The following is a 23,268-nucleotide window of genomic DNA, read 5'->3' as shown; positions in this document are numbered from 1 at the left end:
CACAGTGATCGTCTGTCACAGAGATCCTTGTATATATCAATTTACTGTTTCCCTATCCACAGAACAAAGCAGTGGAACCCGCCTAGAGGGCAATCAGCAGACAGACGGACAACAAGAGCACAACACACACACTCACTGAACAGGATAAGCAAGACTTAGGAAGCACACACACACACACACACACACACACACACTCACACACACACACACACACACACACACACACACACACACGTCGTCTATGGACCTGGCGTATAATCGCCATCTGTACTTAAATAAATGAGGTCACAGAAAGGAGGCTATAGGGTATGAGTATGCTTGGCCCAGGGAGTGGCACTACTAGGAGATATGACTTTATTGAAGTAGGTGTGGCCTTGGAGGAAGTGTTTCACAGTATGGGTGGACAAAGAGGATGCCCTCCTAGCCTCCTGAGGTGCCAGACCTTTCCTGGCTGCAGCCAGATCAAGATGCAGAACTCTCAGCTCAGTGTCTCTCACTGGACCTGGCCAAGCTTCTGCCATGATGATAATGGATTGAACCTCTGAACCATAAGCCAGCCCCAATTAAACGTTGTCCCTTGTAAAAGTTGCCTTAGTCATGGTGTCTGCTCACAGCCATGGAAACCCTGACTAGAATAGGTGGGTGGAAGTCACAGGAGATGGGGGATGAGAATCAACACAGCAGACTTTCCTCAAAAGCTCCATTTTGACACCTATTACTATATATGCTAGTTTACTGCTTTACAATGACTTCACAACTCAGTGGATACGATATAAGAATAAGACGAGCATCTGGAGAGATGGCTCTGCAATTAAGAGTGCAGAGGACCTTGGGGCTGGAGAGATGGCTCAGCGGTTAAGAGCACTGACTGCTCTTCCAGAGGTCCTGAGTTCAATTCCCAGCAACCACATGGTGGCTCACAACCATCTGTAAAAGAGATCCGATGCCCTCTTCTGGTGTGTCTGAAGACAGCTACAGTGTACTTATATATAATAAATGAATAAATCTTTAAAAAAAAAAAAGAGTGCAGAGGACCAGAGTTTGGTTCCCAGGAACAAGGTCAATCCCATAACCTCAGGGATTTGATGCCCTCTTTGGCCTCTATGGGCAGTGTGCACACATGCACACACATACATGCAAATGCAGAGAGAGAGAGAGAGAGAGAGAGAGAGAGAGAGAGAGAGAGCACATGGGAGGAGGAATAAAAAAACTAGCCAGGCAGAGTCATCTACTGAAAATTACACTTAGATTTAAAAACTTCTCAACACAAAAATAAGTATAAGAGGGGACGGATGCTAAAGAGCTGAGCGTAGCCACTCCACAGTGTATCCACCATCCGTGTGTATATGTAGAGCTGTGATGTACTAGTTTTTGACAGTTGGAATTTTTGAAGACTAAAACATGTATCCTTGCAGAGAGAAAGACGTCTTGGCAATCACCTGTTTTCTGACCACATCAGCCAACAATGATTGTTCCTGAGCTCCTACAGAACCTGGATTTTCCACAGAGGTCAGCATTTACTGAGCTTGACTCACCCCTGTGTCGTGAGTAACTTCCCATGGAAATCTGTCATGTCTGGAACTGAGTGCTGCCAGAAATTGGAGGGCCACTGCTCGGGGATAGAAGGTCACTGTCACTGGAGATAACCAAGCACAGGGACATATCCAGGGTGGTACAGAGGGAATCCACCTTTGACTGGAACCAATACCTTTGTCTCTCAGCTCACTTGCCGATAAGAATGTGGTGAGTCTTCTGGGGTCTTCTCTGGAGCTGTGCTGGTTTTTATAGGCCTTCATAAGCATCCCATTTAGAATATAGCACAGCCTCATTCAATACTACGATTGGTTCTATGTAAGTGTCTTCGAGACAATTGAGTCTGTTTTAATGATACCAGGCTTTTGATGTTGCGTGAGGTATGGGATATTACTACTTCCTGTCTGAGAATGGACAGAGAGCAAGAACCGGAGACAAGGCATGGCAAGAACAGCATTTAAACTGTGAGGGCCCATGAGGTGACTCTGTGAGTAAAGGTGCTTGTTCTGGAAGACTGACTATCAGCACTCAACACCCAGAACCACAGTGGAAGGAATGGACAGACCTCAAAAGTTGTCCTCTGACCTCCTCACACACACCAAGGCTCACCCATGTACACACACACACACACACACACACACACACACACACACAGAGGGAGGGAGGGAGGGAGGAGGGAGGGTTCCTTTCTAGTCTATACTATCTCCCCATCAATTAACACTTTTTTTCAGAAAAGTTCTACATCCCTTCATCAGTGTTCCCTGTGTCTTCTGGGTGAGACACAGTGTTGGGGGTTAAAGACTGCATTCCTAGATTGGGTATGTAGCTGGGACTAAGTTGACTCATTTTTGTGGATTGCTACAATAATGTTCTTTTGCCCGAACCTTAATTAATCCACCACAACAGGTGGCAGCTCCTGGTCCACACACTTCTGCCTTTGTTGTCTCTTCTCATGACGGCGTCTCCTGACACTGTGACTCATTAGTCACACCACAAGGCTGGCGCTTTTTGTTTTTATTTTCCCTCTCTGTTGATAATTCTGGGAAAACACTGTGCTCTCAAGAACTTCTTTAATAAAAGACTAGTTGGGCTGGCTCAAAGCTCAGAATGCAATTTCTGGAATTATATGTGCTAAACACAAGAACTCAGTAGCTCATGCCTCAGACAGACCTTGAGATGTGGAGATACATTTTCTCAAAGATGGCCTCCATCCTGACAGGCATCAGAGCAGGTGGGGGTGGTCCTGGCTAGGACCCACTCTGTAGAGCCTGGAGCCCTGACCTGGTGAAGTAGTCCTGCTTTCCTACTGGGAAGCCAGACCTAGTTTGGGAAGGGCAGGCTGAAGAAGCAAGGCTGAAAGTATATATTCCCACACGGAGTTCCAGGTTTCACATTGTTGCAACTTTACATGGCAATCTAGGGAAGAAATGTTGGCTTCAACCTGCTCTGATGCTTGGCAGGATGGAGGCCATCTTTAAGAAATTATACCCCCTCATCTCATGGCTATTGGGAGGCCCAAGCGACTGAAGTTCTGTGTTTACCACATATAATTCTGGAAATTGTATTCTTAGCTTTGAGCCAGCCCAACTAGTCTTTGTTCGTGGTCTACAATACCTACTAATCCCTCAGGGAGGCAGAAATGTCTCCTGGTTCCTGCTGCTTTCTCTTTCTGTACTCTCTGTCCTGTAGTTCTTTGCAGGATTGCCTTATCTTCTGCATCACCCATAGCTTTTGAATTCGTGCCCTGTGTATCCATGCAGACTAAGGGTCAGTCCAGTGAGGAAGAGTCCACAGGCAAAGGAGACCTTCATAAATACAAGTGAGGAGAATGAGTTCCTACGGGTGGCAGGTGGTCCACAGCTCTGTGTCCTTCCTGAGTAAGGTCTGGGGGCCTGTTGGCCCAAATTCTGATTACACCATTGAAAGTTCTGCATCTCAGGACAGATACTCAACTCCTTTAGGACTTAATGTTTCCTCTGCAGCATGGGAATAACACGGTACTTTGATCTCGGCACTTCATGATTTGCTGAGAGAGTAAGTGGGTTAATATGAACAAATATTACCTCAATATTGGATAGCTTACTGATGTCATAGATCCTATATTATATTTGGATTAAAAGAGGGGTATTATTTTCAAAATAAACAGTGTGGCGGGTGTATAAAAAGAAGCCAAGAGGTGGAGAACTGGGGAGCAAAAGAGGTAAGAAATAAGCAGCAAGAGAATGTATACTGAAAAAACAAAGACCAGGAAACAAACAAAAATGGATCTTCTGTTTGTAAATTATATTTAGTAAGCAAAGATTGTTTTTAAAAAAATCCAGAATAGTGTTGGGGTTGTTTTTAACAAAATCACAATCATTTGATTTTACCAATGAAGACTCAGGAGCCAGATGCTTGGGTAAAAGCCTGCTGCCTCAGAGAGGCAGAGGAAGCACCCAGCTGACCTCCCTCAGCCAGCATCCCAACAGGAAGCTCTCCTTCCCCAGGCTATTTCAAAAGCCTTTCCAACCGAAGGCCCCTCCCTCCCACTTCCTGTGCCTCTCTATCTATCCTCCTGACTTCCTATTACTCTCTATGGTGATTTCCATGTTCAGTCCTGTCAACCGCTTGCTTGCTCCACCTCTTGACCTTCCACTGACTTTATTTCATCCCGTTTACAGTAAACAGGAAGGTAGGAAGGTGTGCACTAGGGCTGAGACACACCACAACTAGAAACAGGTTTTTTTTTTTGTTTTTGTTTTATATTTGTATTTGCAGTAAAGAAATGCAGAGTCATCAGATATCCTGCAGTGAATAGTTTCTGGCTTTAGGATTTATGTGAAAATGAAAACGAGCCAGGTTGGACAAAGGACAACCGTGGCGGGCACATTTCCCATTCTGCCAAGGTGAGGCCAGGCTTCCTGGCCTCTCTAGAGTCCCTGCACGCAAGAAGGGCAGGGGAAGAATTAGGCCGTGAGTCTGAGGGAAAGCTGCTGAGTTTCTATTCAGTCACCCTTTCTATTCTTGTCCTTTTCTCAGGAAAATGGCAACGGAGACCAGTGGCCAACTAAGTATGGCCTCTTGCATCTCAGACTTCCTAAGGAACTAAGTTTGGGAACCATCGGGACAGCTTTGGCCCTTCATTTTAGGATATAGTAGAATGAACAAGTCAAGAGGGGCTTCTAGCCTTGCAGAAAACTCTCAGAGCAAGAATCTATTGGGTCGATGTGACCCTAACACACTTTTAACCTTAACTTTCCTCATGTGCAAGAGGGAAATAAAAACATCTATATATCTACGTCACATATAGAGAGAGATAGATGATGGATAGATAGATGGAGGGGGAGAGAGAGAGAGAGAGAGAGAGAGAGAGAGAGAGAGAGAGAATGGGCTTCAGGAAGACAGAGCATGTGTTTTCCAGAAACACTTGGCAGAGGCATCACAAATGCTGTCTTCCGTCTCTCAGCATAGACTCAGGAGTTACGGGCCAAAACAGTCTGCCTGCCTGGGATGCCACCTTTAACCTGTAATGTCATGAGGGCTTTAGAAAGGAAACGCCAGCAAGAAAACTCTAGATGGGCCTGCCAGCCATTGGAAACCACAGCCAGTGAACGACAGCCCTTCTGAGCTCACACCAGGCAGAACACAATGGGCAAATCCTAGGTGTGTTGCAGAGGGATCAAAAATAGCGACATAGACTCATACTGTCATGGAGAAGTGGACTCCTGCTTTTGCCTGCCGGCAATCTGACAGGCTTTGTTTAACTTTAGGCAAGTTTCCTCTTACACACACGGCAGAAAAGGCCTCCTAAGGAGTGTCCTGCTTTTAACAAGTCCTCCTGTAGCTCTTCTCTGTGGACACTTACATGAAAATAACAGATGTGTGGGTCATTTGTGAAACTCAGCAAAACTTCAGCTGTCTCCTGGCTCTCATGGTGGGAGTGGGCAGAAAGCCAGGCCTGGGGCAGGGCTTACTCAGCTTCACTCGTTCTTTGCCAAGAAAACATGGTACCCAGCGCTCCAGAATCTCCTGGGACCTTATATGCTATGGGACTCTGAGAGGCTGTTGAATTCCACATCCTTTGATGTCTGGCAAGTTTCAGATCCTGTTGGACGGCTTACAATTGGAAACACATTAGTGTCAAGAGCAGCACAGTGCTGAGATCGCTGCTTTTGCTCACAGCCAATAAAGAAATAATAAAGCCCTGGTCTCTGTGTCCCCCCAGTTGAGTCCACGTCCCATGAGTCTCCTGGCATTTTCTGTGTTGTCGTAAAGCTCAGGAGACCGTCCTTAGCATGGATAGTCAACTCGGCAGGGATTTCCAAAATGAAGTTCTTAATTGTTCCGGGGTTTGTGGCTGCTGCTTTTTTAACAAGTACCAGATGACCGCCCCCTTTAACTCTACCAAGAAATCGTTTCATTCCTCTCCTAGGACCCTTTAAAAACATTCTACAGCCTGAGATTCTCTGGGAGCTTCTCCATCATAGACGTTTTAGTCAATGCTTCCCGGGAGAGAGATGACTGCAAAGGTTTCCCCGGGCACAGGAGCCAGGTGCCAAGACAGTCAGTGTTTGCCTTTTCTACTTCCCCGTCCAGGACAGCTCAGAGCCTCTGCTGCACCCAAGGCCAATGATTAAGGCCAGTTTGACCAGGAACCCTCATTGTTCTTCCCCTTTCAACCCATGAACACAGTTTCATCTCCGGAGAATAGGTGTAGTTATCAAAATCTCATACTCTGATGACTATTGCATGACTTAATGCTGGAAACTAAATAGAAATCAATGTTGATCTTTTCAAAAATTGTTGCTAAGGGGAGCTGACTCATGTATCCCATCTCAGGCATTGTGAGTCAGGACACACACACACACACACACACACACACACACACACACACACACACACACCAAGAACAAGGAGGAAGAAAAAAGGGAGAGATGATGAGAAAGAGAATTGTTTCTGAATAGAACATCTGGTCTTGTGCAAGTAATAATGAAATAATTCTGTATTTGATGCTTCTTTTTAAAAGATATCTTTAGATCAGTGAAAATACAGAGCAATTTTGAAAGTTTAAATTTTTTTAAAGATGTGCCAGAATTTTGCTTTATGATCGTAGAGTTAACATGAGTGAACGCTCTTGCCTAGACTCTCCAGCACCTAAAAACAGTATAAATGTAGGCACCGGGGGGCGGGGTGCCTGGAGCCCAGAGCATCAAAAGCAAGTGGCAGAAAGTGATGGTCTATGATGCCTAGTCAGCCTTATCCCAAGAAGCATTCTTCTAACATGATGGATATTTAGAGGCTAACATCATAGCCATACACTAGAATACTTCTGAAAGATTTGCTCGCTGGTCAAATACAGCTGCCTCCTCTCTGAGAAGTGGAACTCGAGATTAGATTGTCAATATTCTTAACTCTTACTTTGGCCTTCATTCATTCGGTTCCTATTTAACATTCATAATTACCCACAACTGAACTAACTACCAGCTACTGGTTCAAATAAACAGTCTTTTCTCTCAAGCAAACCGGAGTCATGTCGCCAGGTCTGCTTCCCAGCTTGCATACTCCTGGCGTCTAGGTCAAGTCTTCCTTTGTTTGGTCAGCCCAGGCTTAGACCCAGAGGCCTCTGCAGCTCCTCAGTCGCTAAGCATTGCAACACTGCTCAGTTGGGCATTTAAAACGTCATGGTAAGTCATCAAATTTGTCATGCTCAGCCACATTCTGCAGACTTCTCAGCTAACGCTTGTAGCACCCGTCACTGGAGGAGTTAACTTGTTTATTATCCCTGTAAGAAAGTGTCGCTCCTTTCTTCCCTTCAGTGGTTTCCTTTCTTCCACTTAGCCTAGTGTTCTCCTATGTTTTGGAATCTTTTAGCTCCCAACACACTTTTTATGTGATGCATCCAGTGGGTTAATGGTTTTCCATGCCTAATTTTCATTTCTTCCTTGTCCTATGCATGTCCAGTGTCCTTGACCAGCACACAGTTTTAGGTAATGGTTTTTCCCTCTCCCTCTCCCTCTCCTCCCTCTCCCTCTCCCTCTCCTCCCTCTCCCTCTCCCTCTCCTCCCTCTCCCTCTCCCTCTCCTCCTTCTCCTCCCTCTCCCTCTCCCTCTCCTCCCTCTCCCTCTCCCTCTCCTCCCTCTCCCTCTCCTCCCGCTCTCCCTCTCCCTCTCCCTCTCCTCCCGCTCTCCCTCTCCCTCTCCCTCTCCCTCTCCCTCTCCTCCCTCTCCCTCTCCTCCTTCTCCTCCCTCTCCCTCTCCCTCTCCTCCCTCTCCCTCTCCCTCTCCTCCCGCCCCCTCTCCCTCTCTTCCCCCCTTGCTCATTCATTTAGATGCTTAAAGTGCTAAAACATTTTGTTACGGCTTGTGTGCAGTGTGCAAGTTACTCAGGACATGCCAATGACCCCTTGCCCTTCCCTAGAACTCTTATGGAACACAGCAATCCACCTTACTCGACCACTTGCTTGCCGTTGTTCATTCCGTCGAGGTGTACTGCAAACTGTGTTTACACAACTCAACCTCGATATCATTATAGTGTGTAAACTCCCACAGTTCTCATAGTTAGATCGTATATCTTGATATCCCATTCTATAGAATATTCTCGCTATATGCAAGGACTCTGAGCCACACAGATGTTCCTCATTCTCCAAGTAAACGCCTCTGTGTATCCTATGAGTCTGACACGGGGGCAGGAGAGAGCAGATGAGGAAGAGATGAGGCCACAAAGCTTCCTTGCCTCCTCAGGCCGCAGAGGCCCTGCCAAGGACCAGTGGTTCTTTGTGTCCCAGGCAGGTGCTGGCCATGGTTTCAGAGATGCATCAGTCCATGCTGGTAGGCAATGTACAGCAGCAGACTTGTGGCCATGGCCTGACAGAAGCCCTCTCTTCACGTGGAGTAGGCAGGCCAGACCCAGGGCTAGGTCTTCCAGAGCGGCTGCAGCTGCCACACCAGCCAGGCCACCTCTCCTAAAGGCTCCATGGCCTTCTCCACAGCATTAACGCTAAGGTGAGGGCCAGTGTGCCAACAGGAGCTGTGAACATTTTAGCTTCACATCATGACGCCCGGGTGAGCGTGAGCGAGTCCCAGTCCCGTGTGTGAGTCGGCTCCTGTCATCCTTTCCTTTCGTGGCTTACAAAGTCTATTCAGTTGGGGCTTAGATTTTAATCTTAACCTTCGGCAGAAAACCCTGAGCATCTTACCCGAATTCCAAAGTCAGTGATGTTGACGCACTCAGACAGAGAGACTTCCCTCAGTTTTCTGTGTCTGGAAAGTATGGCCAGGCCCTGGAAATGTAAAAATCACTTTGTAATTACAATTCCGTACAGGACGTAGCGGAGAGCCGATTTTACAAACTTAGGGCGTAGAAGAGTGATCACTGACACAGGCTAAATAAAGGCACATCCTGGATCCCACCTCTTTATACCCAACAAGCATGGGCTACGCTGGCAAGGAAATTACTAGTGTTAGTTACTAGTAAAGCGTTAAATAGAATTTTCAGTTGTCTTGAATACTTTGGGAAGGGGGGGGGGGGGAATGCTACAGAGTTCCAGAGCTAGAAGACTCCGTAAGACATCGCCTGTTTCTAGCTGTGCTCAGATAAATGCTCTCCGGACCGAGCGCCCTGACTTCACTTGAAAACACTTTATAGAGCTAGGGAATTTGTCCGTAGGTTCTTACTCACTCCTAAGCGAAAAGAAAAATCTCAAACCTTTAGCTCATTTCATAAGCTTAATTTCTGAAAGGGAAAGAGAACAGACCTTTATTAAAAGATCTAGAGCAACCGCCAATAGCCTGCGGTCTTTTCAGGTTTAAGATAAAACTGGCCCTTCTGTTGTGCGCATGACTGTGCTAAGTCATGTTGTGGTTTGCCCTGGAGTTATCTGTATTTTGATGCTAATTCCACTGCCCCAAGGACAGCTGCCTAGTCACAACTCAGGAATCAGGTGACTTCACCAGAACCACCTCCCCATTGAATTTGTAAAGTACAGGTGAGGGGCAGGTACAGGAGAGAAGGAGGCCTGTCATTGGAGGAGAAGGAAGGATGGGCGGGAGAGAAGGTTGAAAGAAGTAGAGGAAACTGGAAGGAGAAAGAGGGGGAGAGGCCATGGCAGGATGATGGAGGCTGACGTAAAGATTCTGCTCTGTGTATTTACAGGTTGTTATCAATGTTCCTAAGGGATGGACAGTACTGGGTTTTGTATGTTTAGGTGGGCAATTATGTCTTATCAATCCGATCTAAGATTATTGTGTTGTGTGTTCTTTTATGTGACGGTTTGAGTATAGGAAAGTCTGTGGTGGCAGGAGACACTGGGCCACCTCAGAGTTGGGATGTGTTTCCGCCAAGATATCTCTCAGATATCTTGGGGCACCGTGGTGCTGGACCTAGCAAGGCAAAGGACAACCCTACTTTTTTTATTTTTTATATTTTTACAACAACAATGCCAAGTCTTGGAGTTTCCCCAAGAACTAACTGACTGGCAAAACCTTCTGAGAAGCACTGATGAATTGATAAATTGGCTTATGGATGCCACCCTGCTGTGTGTGTGTGTGTGTGTGCGCATACACACGTGCACACGCACCTGCATGCTTGGTAGTGCTGGGGATGAATGTAGCACCCCAGGCACGCAAGGCTCTCCACTAAGACACAGCCTGAGCCTCTTCGCCCTTGCTTTATATAAAGATCATCTCAGGACTCCGTCAGGTTGACTCGAGCAGGATTTATTGCCCATTCAATGAATCCAGGCCCCACTAATGGAGACGGGTCAGAAACAGCCAGGGACCTATCTGTCCTTCTGTTTATGATTAATGGCAATGTTTGAGCCATAATAAAAATGGCTTACACAAATATTAGATCTTGTTTCACCCCTTTAAATAACTTTCATTTAAAGGAAGGATTTATTTTAGAAGTCAGATCGAAGGAGCAAGCACTTGCCCCAAGCCTCTTTTTTAACTGCGATGTCCCCATTTGTTTAAGGGTCCTGCACACGATCTCCAAATGCAGTGACTCCGCCCCTCACTGCATGGTGACTGTGGGAGCCTCTTGCTAGGACATTTTATTTTTCCTGACTCCTCCTCTCAGAGCCTCGCGGAGCCCGCACACAGCCTGCCTTCCAGATGTGGATGCGGCTTGTTTGTTTGTTTGTTTGTTTGTTTGTTGTTTGTTTCAAGCTAGAAGAACTGGAGGAGTTGGGCTATTCCAAGACATGCAGAGCTCATCTCCGGCTCCTACATTTGGAAGTACAGAGTGTATAGCATCCTTCGAGAGATCTTCTAGGGAATGATCTCAGAGGCGGTAGGATTTTACCTATGTCGCCAAGCTGGGAATTTCAAAACTAAGCTACAGAAGTTCATTTGCTAAATAAGATACCTGTCAGTCTGTATGTTCTTAGCACTTTGAAAAATCATTAAATGTTAAGATGTGGGGGCTGGAAATGTAGTTCTGAGGGTAAAAGCGCTTGTCATACAAGCCTGATGGACCAGAGTTCAGTCTACGGAACCCACACAAAGAGAGAAGGAGAAATACACTACACAAAGTTGTCCTCCACACGTGAGCTTTGGCACATGCACCCCCGACATATACACCCATTAATAATAATAATAATAATAATAATAATAATAATAATACTTTTAAATTGAAATATGAATATGAAAATGGGATGCTACATTTACAACTATAATTGCTCATTAAAGTGCATGTACTCAACTGTGAATTTGGATATTAGCTGCTGCTTAAGTAACATAATGAGATACCACAACTAATTTACTAAGATGATTCTAATCAAGAAGATACAGAAAGAGTGTTGAGCAGGGGTATGGGACAATTGACACATAATGCTGGAAGAAAATGTGGAGCAGTCATTCTGGAAACCAGTCTGACAGGGTGAGCACACGGCCTGGCGGTGAGACTTCTCGAGGGGTTTATAACTAAGACTAAAGCATTTCTCCATACGAGACCTGTGCCCACGTGTTCTTAGCAGTACTACTCAGAAGCCACACACGAACATTTACCAAGGGATGTGAACAAGATGCATTTTATCCCTACAGCGGAACGCCAGTCAGTAAGAAGAGGTGTTGGTACACGCCGTGTATGAATAAGCCTTGGGAAAATGATTCTAAGTGGAAGAAGCCAGACCCCAAACACCACACGCTCCACTGGAGTGCAGAACAGGCAAATTTATGGAAAAGGAGTAGATCCACACTTGCCTGCAACAGCTGGAGGGTGAGACAAGCTGAGCATCTGGCTTGGAGTGAGGAAAGTATTCTGGGAATAGACCTTGGTGCTGGTTGCACGGTTCCATAAATAAACCAATTAAATGAAACATGCCTAGAATGTTCACCTCAATAAACACTCTTCATTGACTAACATTTGTTCAACAAAAAAATCATAAAATATTCCTGTCACTTTTCTGCCCAAGATGGGCTCAGACGCTGCCGGTGGGTCGAGTATTTTTGCTGGTTAGGCTCAGATCTGCGTGATCATCTGTTGACGCGTATGATGTCACATGTTGGGTGTGCATGTGATTGCACTGTAGGAAATGACACGCACAGCCAATGAGGTCCTGTGTCATCAAAACCTGTCAGTTAAAAAAAAGGACCACCCAAAATACACATCTGGTGACCAAAATCTTAATTTGAACACCATAAAATGAAACCCCAAAGCAACAGTGGGGGCCCTTGAGTGCCTTCACTCATGGGGCCAGCTTCAGTCTTGACGGTGTATCTGACCTGCCGCTTTGCTTCGACTAAACTTCCCTTGTGACTTTTGCGTGAGCCTTCGTTTCAGTTTTTGAGTAAGAAACTGAGAGCCTGGAAGCCACCTCCTGACCATCAGTGACAGGTGATGACACTACCTGGAGTCTTGGAGGGAGAGGCAGAGCTGACAGGAAAACTGGCAGGACGTTCATGCCGAACAAAAGAACAGAATAGTCTAAGGCGTTTGTCACCTTAAGTGACACGAATGTTCACTCAGAGCACGCCAACGGCAGACCAAAGTAACAATCCCACCCAAGTGGGTTTGGTGAACTAACAGATTTACTTCGCTGGCTCCCAGGAGCATGAGGGATGAGTTGCTCGTAGTATAGAACGTTGGTGACTCCCAATCAACCATCTCACCAAAAACCTATCCCATGATGAATGACAACTTCCCCATAGCAGAACCCCATACCCTGCTCTTCTCTTTCCTCAGCCTTTTACCTCAGGGCTACTCCAGCATCTCCTAAGACCATGAGTAGCTGGACCGGTTCCATACAGCTAAGACGGGCAGAAGGAGGAACGAGTGGCTGGGATCTCAGGCGAAGGTCTCAGGACTCTCCCACCTCCTACTTATGGAAGAATGCCAGTGGCCTGGCCTTGTGGGTCTCCTGTGTGGCTGCTCTGATTAAAATCAGCGGCTGCCGTACTCAGAGGCCAGCGTTCCACAAAGGCACGGAGCAGAATGGCAAGATGTAGAACCGTACGGCGCAGGGAGGGACTTTCCGTACCACTCTTTACATTGCTCCAAGGGAGAAAACTACGAGGCTCGAGGCTCGTTGGTATTACTTCTCTGTTTGCTCTGGGATCGGCTGAGAGGGACTGAGAGGAGAAGGGGAGGAGAGGCCAGTATGAAGGGGTTTCTGGGCCTCAGTCAGCAAAGGGCAGCTGGCAGCATAGTTCCGGCGTTTAGCTATGAAGTCTTTCCTGTTCTCCCAAGGTCAGCCAGATGCCTGAGTCCTTTTACAGGGGCCAGGGTTTGTTTTCCCAGAGTATAAAAAGATGCTACATTCGTCTCCAGAGAAGCTTCCTCCGTCTCCAGAGAAGCTTCCTCCTGCAGAAGCTGGGAACAAAAATGGATACCCACAGCCAGACAACAGGCAGAGCAAGAGACCTTGAAAAACTCAGCCCCAAACGGAATGTCTCCATCAGGTCCCTCCCCTCAGTGCCTGAGGCTCCTGAGTAAGAAGAGGCCGAGGGGACAGAAGACACCAAGGAAGCAAGGCCCTCTTGGTGGCCATGATCAAAGCTGCTAAGAACTCACAGAGCCTGAGGCAGCACGCACAGGGCCTGCAAGAAACTGCTCCAGGTCCTCTGTGTGTATGTTATGGCTTCCGGTTTCGTGTTTTCATGGGATTCCTGAGTGTTCAAACAAGCGGGTCTCCGATTCTTGTGCCTTCTCTTGGGCTCTTTCCCTTTTGTTTGTCCTACCCAACTCTGATGCGGTAGTTTTGGCTTCATTATATTATACTTCGTTATATTTTATTGTTGTCCCTTAGAAGCCTGTGTTTTTCTGAGAGAAAGGGAGTGGATTTGGATGGGAGGAAAAGTGGGGAGAAATTGGGAGAGGGGAAACCCTATCAGCATATATTATGTGAGAAAAGAGTCTATTTTCAATAAAAGGAAAAATGTTTTAAAGAGGCTAAATTGCCTAATAAGCTGGCACACAGGCAAACAGCTGGTGTGGGGGTCTGGAGAGACATCTGCAGAGCCGCGGCCCTGTGAGAACACACGGCTCAAGCGTTTTTTGCTTCTCCACAGTCCACAGCTCGGAAGGACAGAGAGCCAAGGTGCCCGGGAATCCACAGGAAAAGAAAGCTTATGGTATAGAGTCAGGTTCACCAAGGGATGGGGTCGCAACGCATTAGGGTTCAAAAGAAAGCAAGCATCAAGTCCTAAGTCCCTGCACAGGATCCTAAGAAATGTGCACCTCACCCATGTGACAGAGATGAGTAGAGCTTCCCTGTGTGGAGGCGTTGTGCCACAGTGACCAAACGCAAGGAAATAGGGGTTTGTGTTTCAAGAGAAGTAAGTGTAAGGACCGCTCAGTATCTATGACTGCTTCCAATCAGAAGGCAAGGGTGTTGGTCTGGCAGGACTTTCAAAGAGGAAGAAAACCTTATTAAGCCTAAAGATTGTGATTCTGACAAGCAATAAATAGAATGGGGACAGCCTTCAGGCCCAGGAAACAGCATGAGCAGGGACTTCATTTGGAGAATGTGAGTTGCTTGAAAATAGTTCGACTTGGGGTCACTGGGATTAGTGGGAGGGGAGACAGAACACTGCCAGGAACAGATCTGTGCACACAAGGCCTTTTGAGAGCTGGACATTTCTTGAACGTCTCTCCCGCTTTGACATCTGGATTTGTTTAGCTAATGTAGACGGGCAGCGGCAATGAACTGGTTACTGAAGGTCGGGGTGGGGAGCGTGTTGGGATGGGGGTGCCTTCTCTGGTTGAGTCATCCTACCCCTGGCGGGAACACCACCAACACAAATAGAAAACGTCTTCCAACCCTATATTGAAACCAGTCAAATTTACAGGGAGGTTCAAAGAATATTAGAAGGAAAATCTTCATATCCCTTAGCTCAATTCTTCATTTATGAATGTGCATGTGTGCATGTGTGCATGTGTGCATGTGTGCATCTGGTCCTCACGGTTTACAGACTGACCTATCTTCCCAGCCCGGGATTTTTTTTTTTTTTTTTTTTTTTTTTTTGGTTTTTTTGAAGAGCAAATGCCAGTTAATATATACAATGTCTCATAACCTTTTTTTTTTTATTTGAAACCTGGATTAGAGAAGAGAGGAAGGCAACCAGACCTCTTCAGAACAGCAATGCGCGTCAGATCCATTGAAAGGATGAACCCACAGAGGAGATTGAAAGACTATCTAAAGCAGTCGGGGGAGGAGGTCAGAATGGTATCGTGCTTTAGACAAGTGAGGGCCAGTCAGCTCGGCCACACTTCACAGAGGGGCCAAGTAATAGGAACTTAGAGAAATACTCATCTGTTTTTATAAAAAGAATTATTTTGTTTTTTGGGGAAAGCGATACATGGCTCCTTTTCTAGCTTAGTACTTCCCTTGAATACATACCTTTGTATGGTATAGTTTAGAACAGAACTGCGTAACTCTGTGAAGAAATAAAGCCCACAGTTAATTCATCACAGAATTCCTTGTTAATTGAAAGAAAGATTTACTGATGATTTTTGTGTTGGACTTCCTCGACAGATTATTCTAAATTATGTTTCACATTCTAACAGCACCAAAAGAAATATGGGTTACAGGAAAAACTGCATTTAGATGGTTTGCTTCCTCCTGAAAGTTAATCTGTTTTCAGGCGTGTTCTCTGACTGTGCTGCATATGCACCAACTGCACGTGTGCGTGCACAAACGCAGTCGTATAACCTGCTAACAAAACCTAAGCGTGTTACACAATATTATACACACCAGTACTTGTGTGTCAGCATAACATCCCACAGCCTCAGCTCTTCTCTTCTTGAGAAACTTATTCATTAAGTCTTTAGTTTCTGACTCCTCTCTAGTTCCTGTTACAGCTAAGGTCTTCTGGGCTCACGTGTGAAAATCATCTTCTGTTGTTATGTTTGGCCAGCTGTTTTCCTGTGAGTTTACTACAGTTTTAAGTGGTGGAAGAGACCAGGCGCTGGAAGTAATGTGTCAGTGCTGAGGAAAGGCCACCGCAACTATGGCGCCCAGTGGGAAGCAGTGTGGTCATGGGGTTGGGTGGGGGTGGGGCGGGCTCGGGGTCCACCGTGACAAAAAGACTGGTGCTGAATCAGGGCAGAGCAAGTCCTCTCCAGTCCTTGATTTCTGTAGGTAAGGATTCTTTCTGAGATCTTTACAGGGTGGGCCATCAAGCTACCAGACTCCTGAGGTCACCAAACCTCTTTCCAACGAAACCCTTGATTTTCTCTTGATTTACAGCTGTGGATGAGACCCTTGATTTAGCATGTTTATCTGCAGGCTTACTTGCCCTTTATAGAGACCACTGGAAAATTAGTTAAAAGCCATGCAAACTATGAAGCCTTATGTATTTTTATAGTTTTTTAAAAATGGTGTGTAGGACAGGTTTTGCCATTCGCCACACTCATTCTGGTATGCCCGTGTGAAAGTGTGTCACCAAACATGGTTTCACACATTGTAATACAGCACTCGGAGGCTAGAACAGGAGGATCAGAAGCTTGTAGTTCCCTGGGTTATATGGTGACCTTGTCTCAAAGTAAATAATTGTAGGATGATGTCATCACGCAGGTGTAGGCAGGTACAAGACAGAACGAGGCCTGTCATTGGACGAGAAGGAAGGATGGGCGGGAGAAAAGTTTTAGAGAGAGTGGAGGAGACTGGAGGAGGCTCGAGAAGCAGCGGAGAGAACATGGAGGCTGATGTTAAGGTTCCTCTCTGCACATTTACAGGTTGTTATGAATATTCTTTTTTTTTTTTTTTGGTTCTTTTTTTCGGAGCTGGGGACCGAACCCAGGGCCTTGAGCTTCCTAGGTAAGCGCTCTACCACTGAGCTAAATCCCCAGCCCCTGTTATGAACATTCTTAAGGGATGGATGTGTACAGGACTTTGTGTGTCTAGGTGGGCAATTATATCTTATCAATTGGGTCAGAGGTTATTGTGTTGTGTGTTCTTTCATGTGGAGATTTAAGTTCAAGAGAGTATGTGGCAGCCAGAGACACTAGGCTACCATGGAATTGGGATGTGTATTTCTGACATGGTGGCAGCCTGCCTTGGGAACTAGGTAGGTAGAGAGATTGCTGCTGGCTCAGAGAGAAGCCATCGGCAGTGTGATATGGGATGGAGCAGAGCGGGTGAGAGGCTTTGCTGACTGAGATGAAGGTATCCACCAGATACCTTGGGGCACCACTTTTTTTTATAATTTCATGGCAACAAATAAATAAATCTAAAAATAAAAACGTGTTTCAAAGCTGAAACAGAAATGGCTAATGACATTGTGGCTGCTAGATAAGTTAGGATATACTTGCTCTAATGTTCACATTCTGTAATGCCTGGGCTATTTTTTCCAGACTTTCTATAAAAAAAAATAAGTATCTCAGAAAGAAAGCCATGTGAGCTATGAGAAGATGAACCTCGTCATTATATTAATCTGCTTCCCTATCCTTTATCTACCTCACTCTCAAGTGGAAGACGTGGTTTGCTTACAAAATTGGTCAGGTGTTCATCGGAGAGATCAGCCGAACATGGCTGTTTCCCCTGAGTATCTACCTCTTTTACCAACAAGAAACACAACTCCACCAGCAGGGACAGTGATCTTATTTCACAGATGCTTCAAACAAGAATTTGGGCAAGTTAAACACGTATTTTAGGTGGCTGAATGCGTAACTCAGAATCCCTGAGACACAGTGTCCAATCCCCGGCATATAAAACAATTCCTAGGTAATCCTGTAAATAAAGCGGGACAGTTAGTTAGTCCTAGGTCTAAAAGACCCCTAATTAGTCCAAAACACCTCTCTAAAGTTTTAGCAGCATTAAGGGAATGCTCAGTAAGAAGATAAAAGTTTTAAACAAATACCAGCTGATAAATCTAAAATAAAGGTCAGAATTTAAAAAAAACATGTTTAATAACTTATTTAGGCAAGGATCACCAAGAAATGCTAAAATCAGAGATCAGAAGGTTGTCAAACTCTATCCTAACAGGCTGAAAGACTCGCGCCACAGATTTACTAAATAAAGGAAAATACGCTTCTAATGGAGCCATGCAGTAGTGAGCCCTAAGTCAAGTGTCCTAGCAGCACCCCCAGTTGTAGTTGACACAGGGACTTCCGGGGGTGGGGGATGCAGCTGTATTCAGGCACTACTAAGAGCAAGCCAACAAGGGGGGGAGGATGGGGAGGGGGGAGGGAGATGTTTGCCCGGAAACCGGGAAAGGGAATAACACTCGAAATGTATATAAGAAATACTCAAGTTAATAAAAAAAAAATGAATATTGAATGTGTACAATTCCTATAACTCCAGCCTAAAGAAACCATCGAAGCCAGACAAAACTCAGGTCGGAGTCTGCCCTCTGTTCTATGTTACCTGGCACCAAAGGAGCCTGCGGCACTGGTAAAAAAATATGTCCAAAGCAGAACTCAGCACCTCGTCTCCACCTCTCAACCGATCTCCTAGCTTCTTTTCCTGACGAATGACCTGTCAGGCCTACACCTGTCCAAACACAAACCCTGGCTACTGCTGGGGACAGCTCTGACCACACTGCCCGACACTTCCCACTCTCCATTCCGATATCCATCAAGCTAGCTGCCTCCACTAAGTCCTCCTCAGAACTTCGGATCCCTACCTGTCTGCAATGTCCTCCTCTAAGGGACCTTCTACACCACCGCCAGACCTACACTGCAAGCGGAGCTGTATGTGCAACTCCCACTGCATACAACCTCACTCTGTTGGTCTCCAGAACACTGGGAAGCAGGTGGCATTAGGATTACTGTGACACAGAAGGAAATGGGGGCTCAGAGCTGTTCAATAACTCACCGAAGTTCTCACAGCATGGTGGCACCAGGCAGGACACTCTGAACCCTTGATTTTCATAACTTATAATCACATGGTGTTATGTTCTTGTTGTTTTGACACTGGACTGGCCCTTGCCACAGGACTGTGCCTTTCACTGTAGTACTTCAGAACTGATACACAGCTGATAGAGAATAATTAAATGCAGTTGAATGAATGAGGAGCTGATATAACGATCTGTGCGTGTATATGTGTGTGTGTGCCTATGTGTGTGTGTGTGTATGTGTATGTGTGTGTCTGTGTGTCTGTGTCTGTGTGTCTGTGTATGTGTGTGTGTCTGTGTATGTGTGTGTATATGTGTATGTGTGTGTATGTGTGTCTGTGTGCCTGTGTGTGTGTGTGTGTCTGTATGTGTGTATGTGTGTGGTTATATGTGTGTATGTGTGTGTATGTGTGTCTGTGTGCCTGTGTGTGTGTGTCTGTATGTGTGTATGTGTGTGGTTATATGTGTGTATGTGTGTGTATGTGTGTGTGTATGTGTGTGTGTATGTGTGTGTCTGTATGTGTGTGTGTGTGTGTCTGTGTGTGTCTGTGTCTGTGTGTGTGTGTGTGTGTGTGTGTGTGTGTGTGACAGAGAGGGGAGGGGGAGGGTCAATGTCAGGTGTCCCTTGGTTGCACTCCACCTTGTTTTCTGAGACAAGGTCTTTTCTGGGACCTGGAGCTTGCTGACTGGACTGGCCAGCCCAGAGATTGGTCTATCTCTGACTCTCAGAGCTGGGATTACAGGAGTGTCCTACCTTGCCTTTACTCAATACTTAGACATGTATAGAATGGCCCACCCAAGCAGGAGCAAACCCAAGACGAGATGACCCCTGCCTGGAGCTATGGGGCCTAGGGCAGTAGTGAGTCCAAGACAACCACCTATCCAGCCCACCATAGTTGGCTAGCCAGCCAGAGTTCAGAAAGAACTAGAAAGGGTGAGCTTATTCAGCAGTAAGCCTCAGAGGCTGAAAACATTCTAGGCCTGGATAAGAGGCCTGTATGGAGACTAGAGGTTTCCAGGATTGGCCTGGGTTAGCAGACAGAGGCAGTGAGTCTCTAAGACAACAATTACATCAGGAGAGTAAAAGTTACTACAACATGTGCTAGCTGGGCTTAGGGCAACTCCATGAGGCTGCTGTACTGCCCAGGGAGAATGCCTGAGAGAATGACGGACACCAAACCCTTCTCCTCTTTACAGTTTTCATCAGTACCTCACTGGACACAGGAGATGAGGCACTCTGACCTCTGAGAGAAGCCACCGCTACTGATCATGGAAGCTACAAGTTCACATACAGCCCTGGTTGGAGAGGGGGAAGTGAGGCCCACTCCCTGTGGAAAACCACAGCTGGCTTCTCGTTCTGTGTTTTTGAACATTCAAGGCAAAATCGTTTGTCTCTTAGTTCCCGTGTTCCTTCAAACGTTCAGCTTTTCCTATATCCTGGATCCCCGGGGAGTTCCCGGGTTTCCTGTCTTGGAGGTTGTGTGTCCCCGGACCTCAGACTTTATTTGTGTGTGTTCCATGCAGATGGGTGGTCTCCAGCAGGCTTGTCACCGGATTAAGACACGCAGCTGTGAGTACGCCCACTCTAGCTCAGAGCACAGCCACCAAGAAGCGCTGGAATTTAAAGAAGCCCTGAGTGTTTGGTTGGGAGACGGGGAACCGCGCCAGACCCATGCAGTCTCTCGCTCAATGAGAAAACGTGCTGTGTTTCCTGTGAGTTAGGCAACAGAAAGGTGCGATGGCCCAGCCTCTACCCTCCCAGAGCCTAGAGGAAGGCAGGGGTAGCACAGATGTTAAAAACAATGGGCCAATTGTTTCTGATGGACGTATAGATACTACACAGTGGAGATGTGGAGAGCCAGGGCCCGAGCTGCCAGCCATCCTGGCCAGACAGAAAGATACTCTAAAGAGACAGCTGTGCCCCACTCCCTCTGGCCATCAAACTACTGATACAATGTACCCCACGGAGTTGGAATTTCCCCCAGGAGAGGGCTGAAACCCTTGTTGTCTGCTGGAGTGGGAGTTTGTGTCATGAACCTGAGTTCAGGCAGTCCGGACAACTTGGTGGAAAGTTCTACAGAAGAGACTACAGCAGAAACAGCAATGGTGGGCAGGGAGGCACCCTGACGACCAGACTTCTTAGCTATGTGCACCTCTGACAATGGTGGCCAATCGTGGCTTCTTGGGAGCTGCCAGGGCCCAGGCTCTGACCCTAACAACTCTGGTAAGAATCCTGATCAAAAAATGTCTGAGAGGCACTCACGGCTGAAACTGAAAAGTCAAGTAAGAATTCGCTGGGTGGACAAGGAGAGGGGAGGCATCGCTGACAGATGAAGCAATTCATGCAGGTGAAGGGCAGGGTGTGTTTGGGAAGACAGGAGGGTCAGTGCCTCTGGAACAGAGGTGCAAGGTGAGAGTGGTCCCCGAGAGTACAGGGTGCCCCATTAGACTGCATAGGCTTGAGAGTGGTGTCCAACTCTGAGCAAGGGGACAACAGTAGCAAATGACTCCACCATACTTCTGCTCGTTGCTTGTCTGTCTTTGCTTTGACTAAAAACTAGCATGAACTAAGCAGGCTTGTGACTTAGAAAGAAAGAATGTGCCAGCCAGGCCTGGTGCCGTGGGCCGATAACCCCAGGTCTTCAGGAGGCTGAGGTGTGAGAATCAGAAGTCAAGGCCTATGTGGGCCACAAGGTGGGCCCAAGGCAGCCTGGAGAATTTAGTGAGACCTTGTCTCAAAATAGAAAGTAGAAAAGAGGGTTGGGGTGTAACTTGGCAGGGGTTAGGCAAGCTTGCCTTGCTTGTACCAGACCTGTAGTTTACTCCCTGACACTGAAAGTCAGAAAGGAGGAAGGGAGGGAAGGGAAGGAAGACAAAGAGGGAAAGGAGGGAGGGAGAAAGGGAGGGGGGAGGAAGGCAGAAGGAAACACAATAACCCATTCATATTGTATAAAAATGATCTAGCTAGAGAAGCGATTTTATGATCAATGAGGACAGTGTAACCAATGCTTATCATAGAAAAAATAGTCCAAACTATTAACAGGCAAACGAGTTCGCTAACTTCCTACCCAGGAAATGGAGACTGGAAGGAGGAGCGTACACAGACCACGCATCCCAGGTAGAGGTCTGGTTAAAAGAATGTCATTTCACAGTCTTACCTGTCCCTGGGGAAGCTTCTGCTCTCACTAAACACTGACAGTCAACGCGACTCCGTTCCAGCCACGGTGCTCTTGCTGGGTCTCCTGCCATGGTTTACCTTCTTTCTTTAAGTCCCTTCACAGATCTTCCTACGCCAAAACCATGCAGGTCTGTTCTGTTTCTCCTGGCTGGCAACTTCTTCTCCCTCTCAGGGTCTCCCAGGGAGCTTTGTCACAGCCACAGCTCCTGACGGTGACAATCCTCCACCTCTCTCCTAAGCCCTTTACACGAATATTCCACACTCTGGGGAACCTGCAATCTTTCCTTCAAAATCTGTTATGTTCCTGACATGACCAAACTATTATTAAAATAGGAACTCCGGCTGGATGTGGTGGCTTGGGACACATGGGCAGGTGGAGCTCTCAGTTCAAGACCAACCTGGTCTACAGATCAAGTTCCAGGACACCCTGTCTAAAGAAATAAAATATCCGATAAATAAATAAAAATAATAAGAATAGGTGTCTTAGCCATGTTTAGTCTCCAACAGTGTGTCCCACAGTCTGTCCCACAGTGTGTCCCTTGGCCCACACATCGTCTCTTGCAAATATTCATTGCAGGGAGTCAATTGTCTGGTTCAAGGTCTCTGGCTTCTGGGATATCATCAACGTTGGATCTTCACTGGGACGCCTGATGGTTGTCACCCTGTGTCATGGAGATCCTGTGGCTTTGGATTTGCAGGACCAGCATGGGGCTATCCTTACCAAAACCACCACAGTCAGGCTTGTATCCATCCAATTTTTTTTATTTGAAATTCTAAAAATTATTTTATGTGTGTGGTTCTTTTGCCTGCATAGGTGCTAGGAAGTGAAACTGGGGGCTCTGGGAGAGTGGGTGCTCTGAGTGCTGACCTATGTTTGCAACCCCAATTGGATGTTAAACATCACTCTAATTTCCCCACCCCACATCTTCATTTTCTATAACTGGCCAGTCATCAGCATCGTTCAGTTTTATCTACTAAATCTCACTCGAATCCTTTCCACACGCCCTAGCCTGGCACACGACCTCCTTTCCCTTCAAATCCCCAAACACTTATGGTTCCCTGTCCCACGGTCCTTCTGAGCACCCACGGTGGGGGTTAGACTGAGACTGGCTCCCACATATATTTGAAACTGTTTGGAAAGGATTAGGAGGCGTGGCCTTGTTGGAGGAAGTGTGTCATTGGGGCTAGGTTTTAAAATCTATGCTAGTCCTCTGTTGTCCCACCGCAGCCCATGCACACCTTCCTGCTCCAGTGCCTGCCTGTGCGCTACGGTGCTGCTGCCATGGTGACGATGATGATAATGGA

At 46.6% G+C, this 23,268-nt stretch overlaps 2 protein-coding genes across 6 annotated transcripts in view; one reads left to right on the top strand and one right to left on the bottom strand.

Moving 5' to 3' along the window:
• Fam185a (family with sequence similarity 185, member A) overlaps positions 1 to 11,827 on the top strand; it is an 86,003-nt gene extending 74,176 nt beyond the window's left edge. Inside the window, exons 4-5 of the mRNA XM_039108077.2 lie at positions 1,416 to 1,509; positions 11,553 to 11,827. Of these exons, the coding sequence (XP_038964005.1) occupies positions 1,416 to 1,469 (54 nt within the window). The 3' untranslated portion in view covers positions 1,470 to 1,509; positions 11,553 to 11,827. The remainder of the gene's footprint in view (positions 1 to 1,415; positions 1,510 to 11,552) is intronic.
• The window catches only part of Fbxl13 (F-box and leucine-rich repeat protein 13), a 198,460-nt gene that overhangs the window by 24,500 nt on the left and 150,692 nt on the right, over positions 1 to 23,268 (bottom strand). For 3 of the 5 annotated variants that reach the window (XM_039106881.2, XM_039106883.2, XM_039106884.2), the window contains exon 18: positions 8,708 to 8,791. The exons of 1 other annotated variant lie outside the window; for it this stretch is intronic. In XM_039106881.2, coding sequence (XP_038962809.1) covers positions 8,708 to 8,791 — 84 coding nt within the window. Of the gene's footprint in view, positions 1 to 8,707; positions 8,792 to 15,350; positions 15,387 to 23,268 lie in introns of those variants that run through there. One more of the 5 variants, XM_039106885.2, reaches the window with a different exon arrangement.

This window comes from Rattus norvegicus, chromosome 4 (genome assembly GCF_036323735.1).
Source record: "Rattus norvegicus strain BN/NHsdMcwi chromosome 4, GRCr8, whole genome shotgun sequence".
Taxonomy (NCBI): domain Eukaryota; kingdom Metazoa; phylum Chordata; class Mammalia; order Rodentia; family Muridae; genus Rattus; species Rattus norvegicus.
This window is presented reverse-complemented; position numbering and strand designations above follow the sequence as displayed.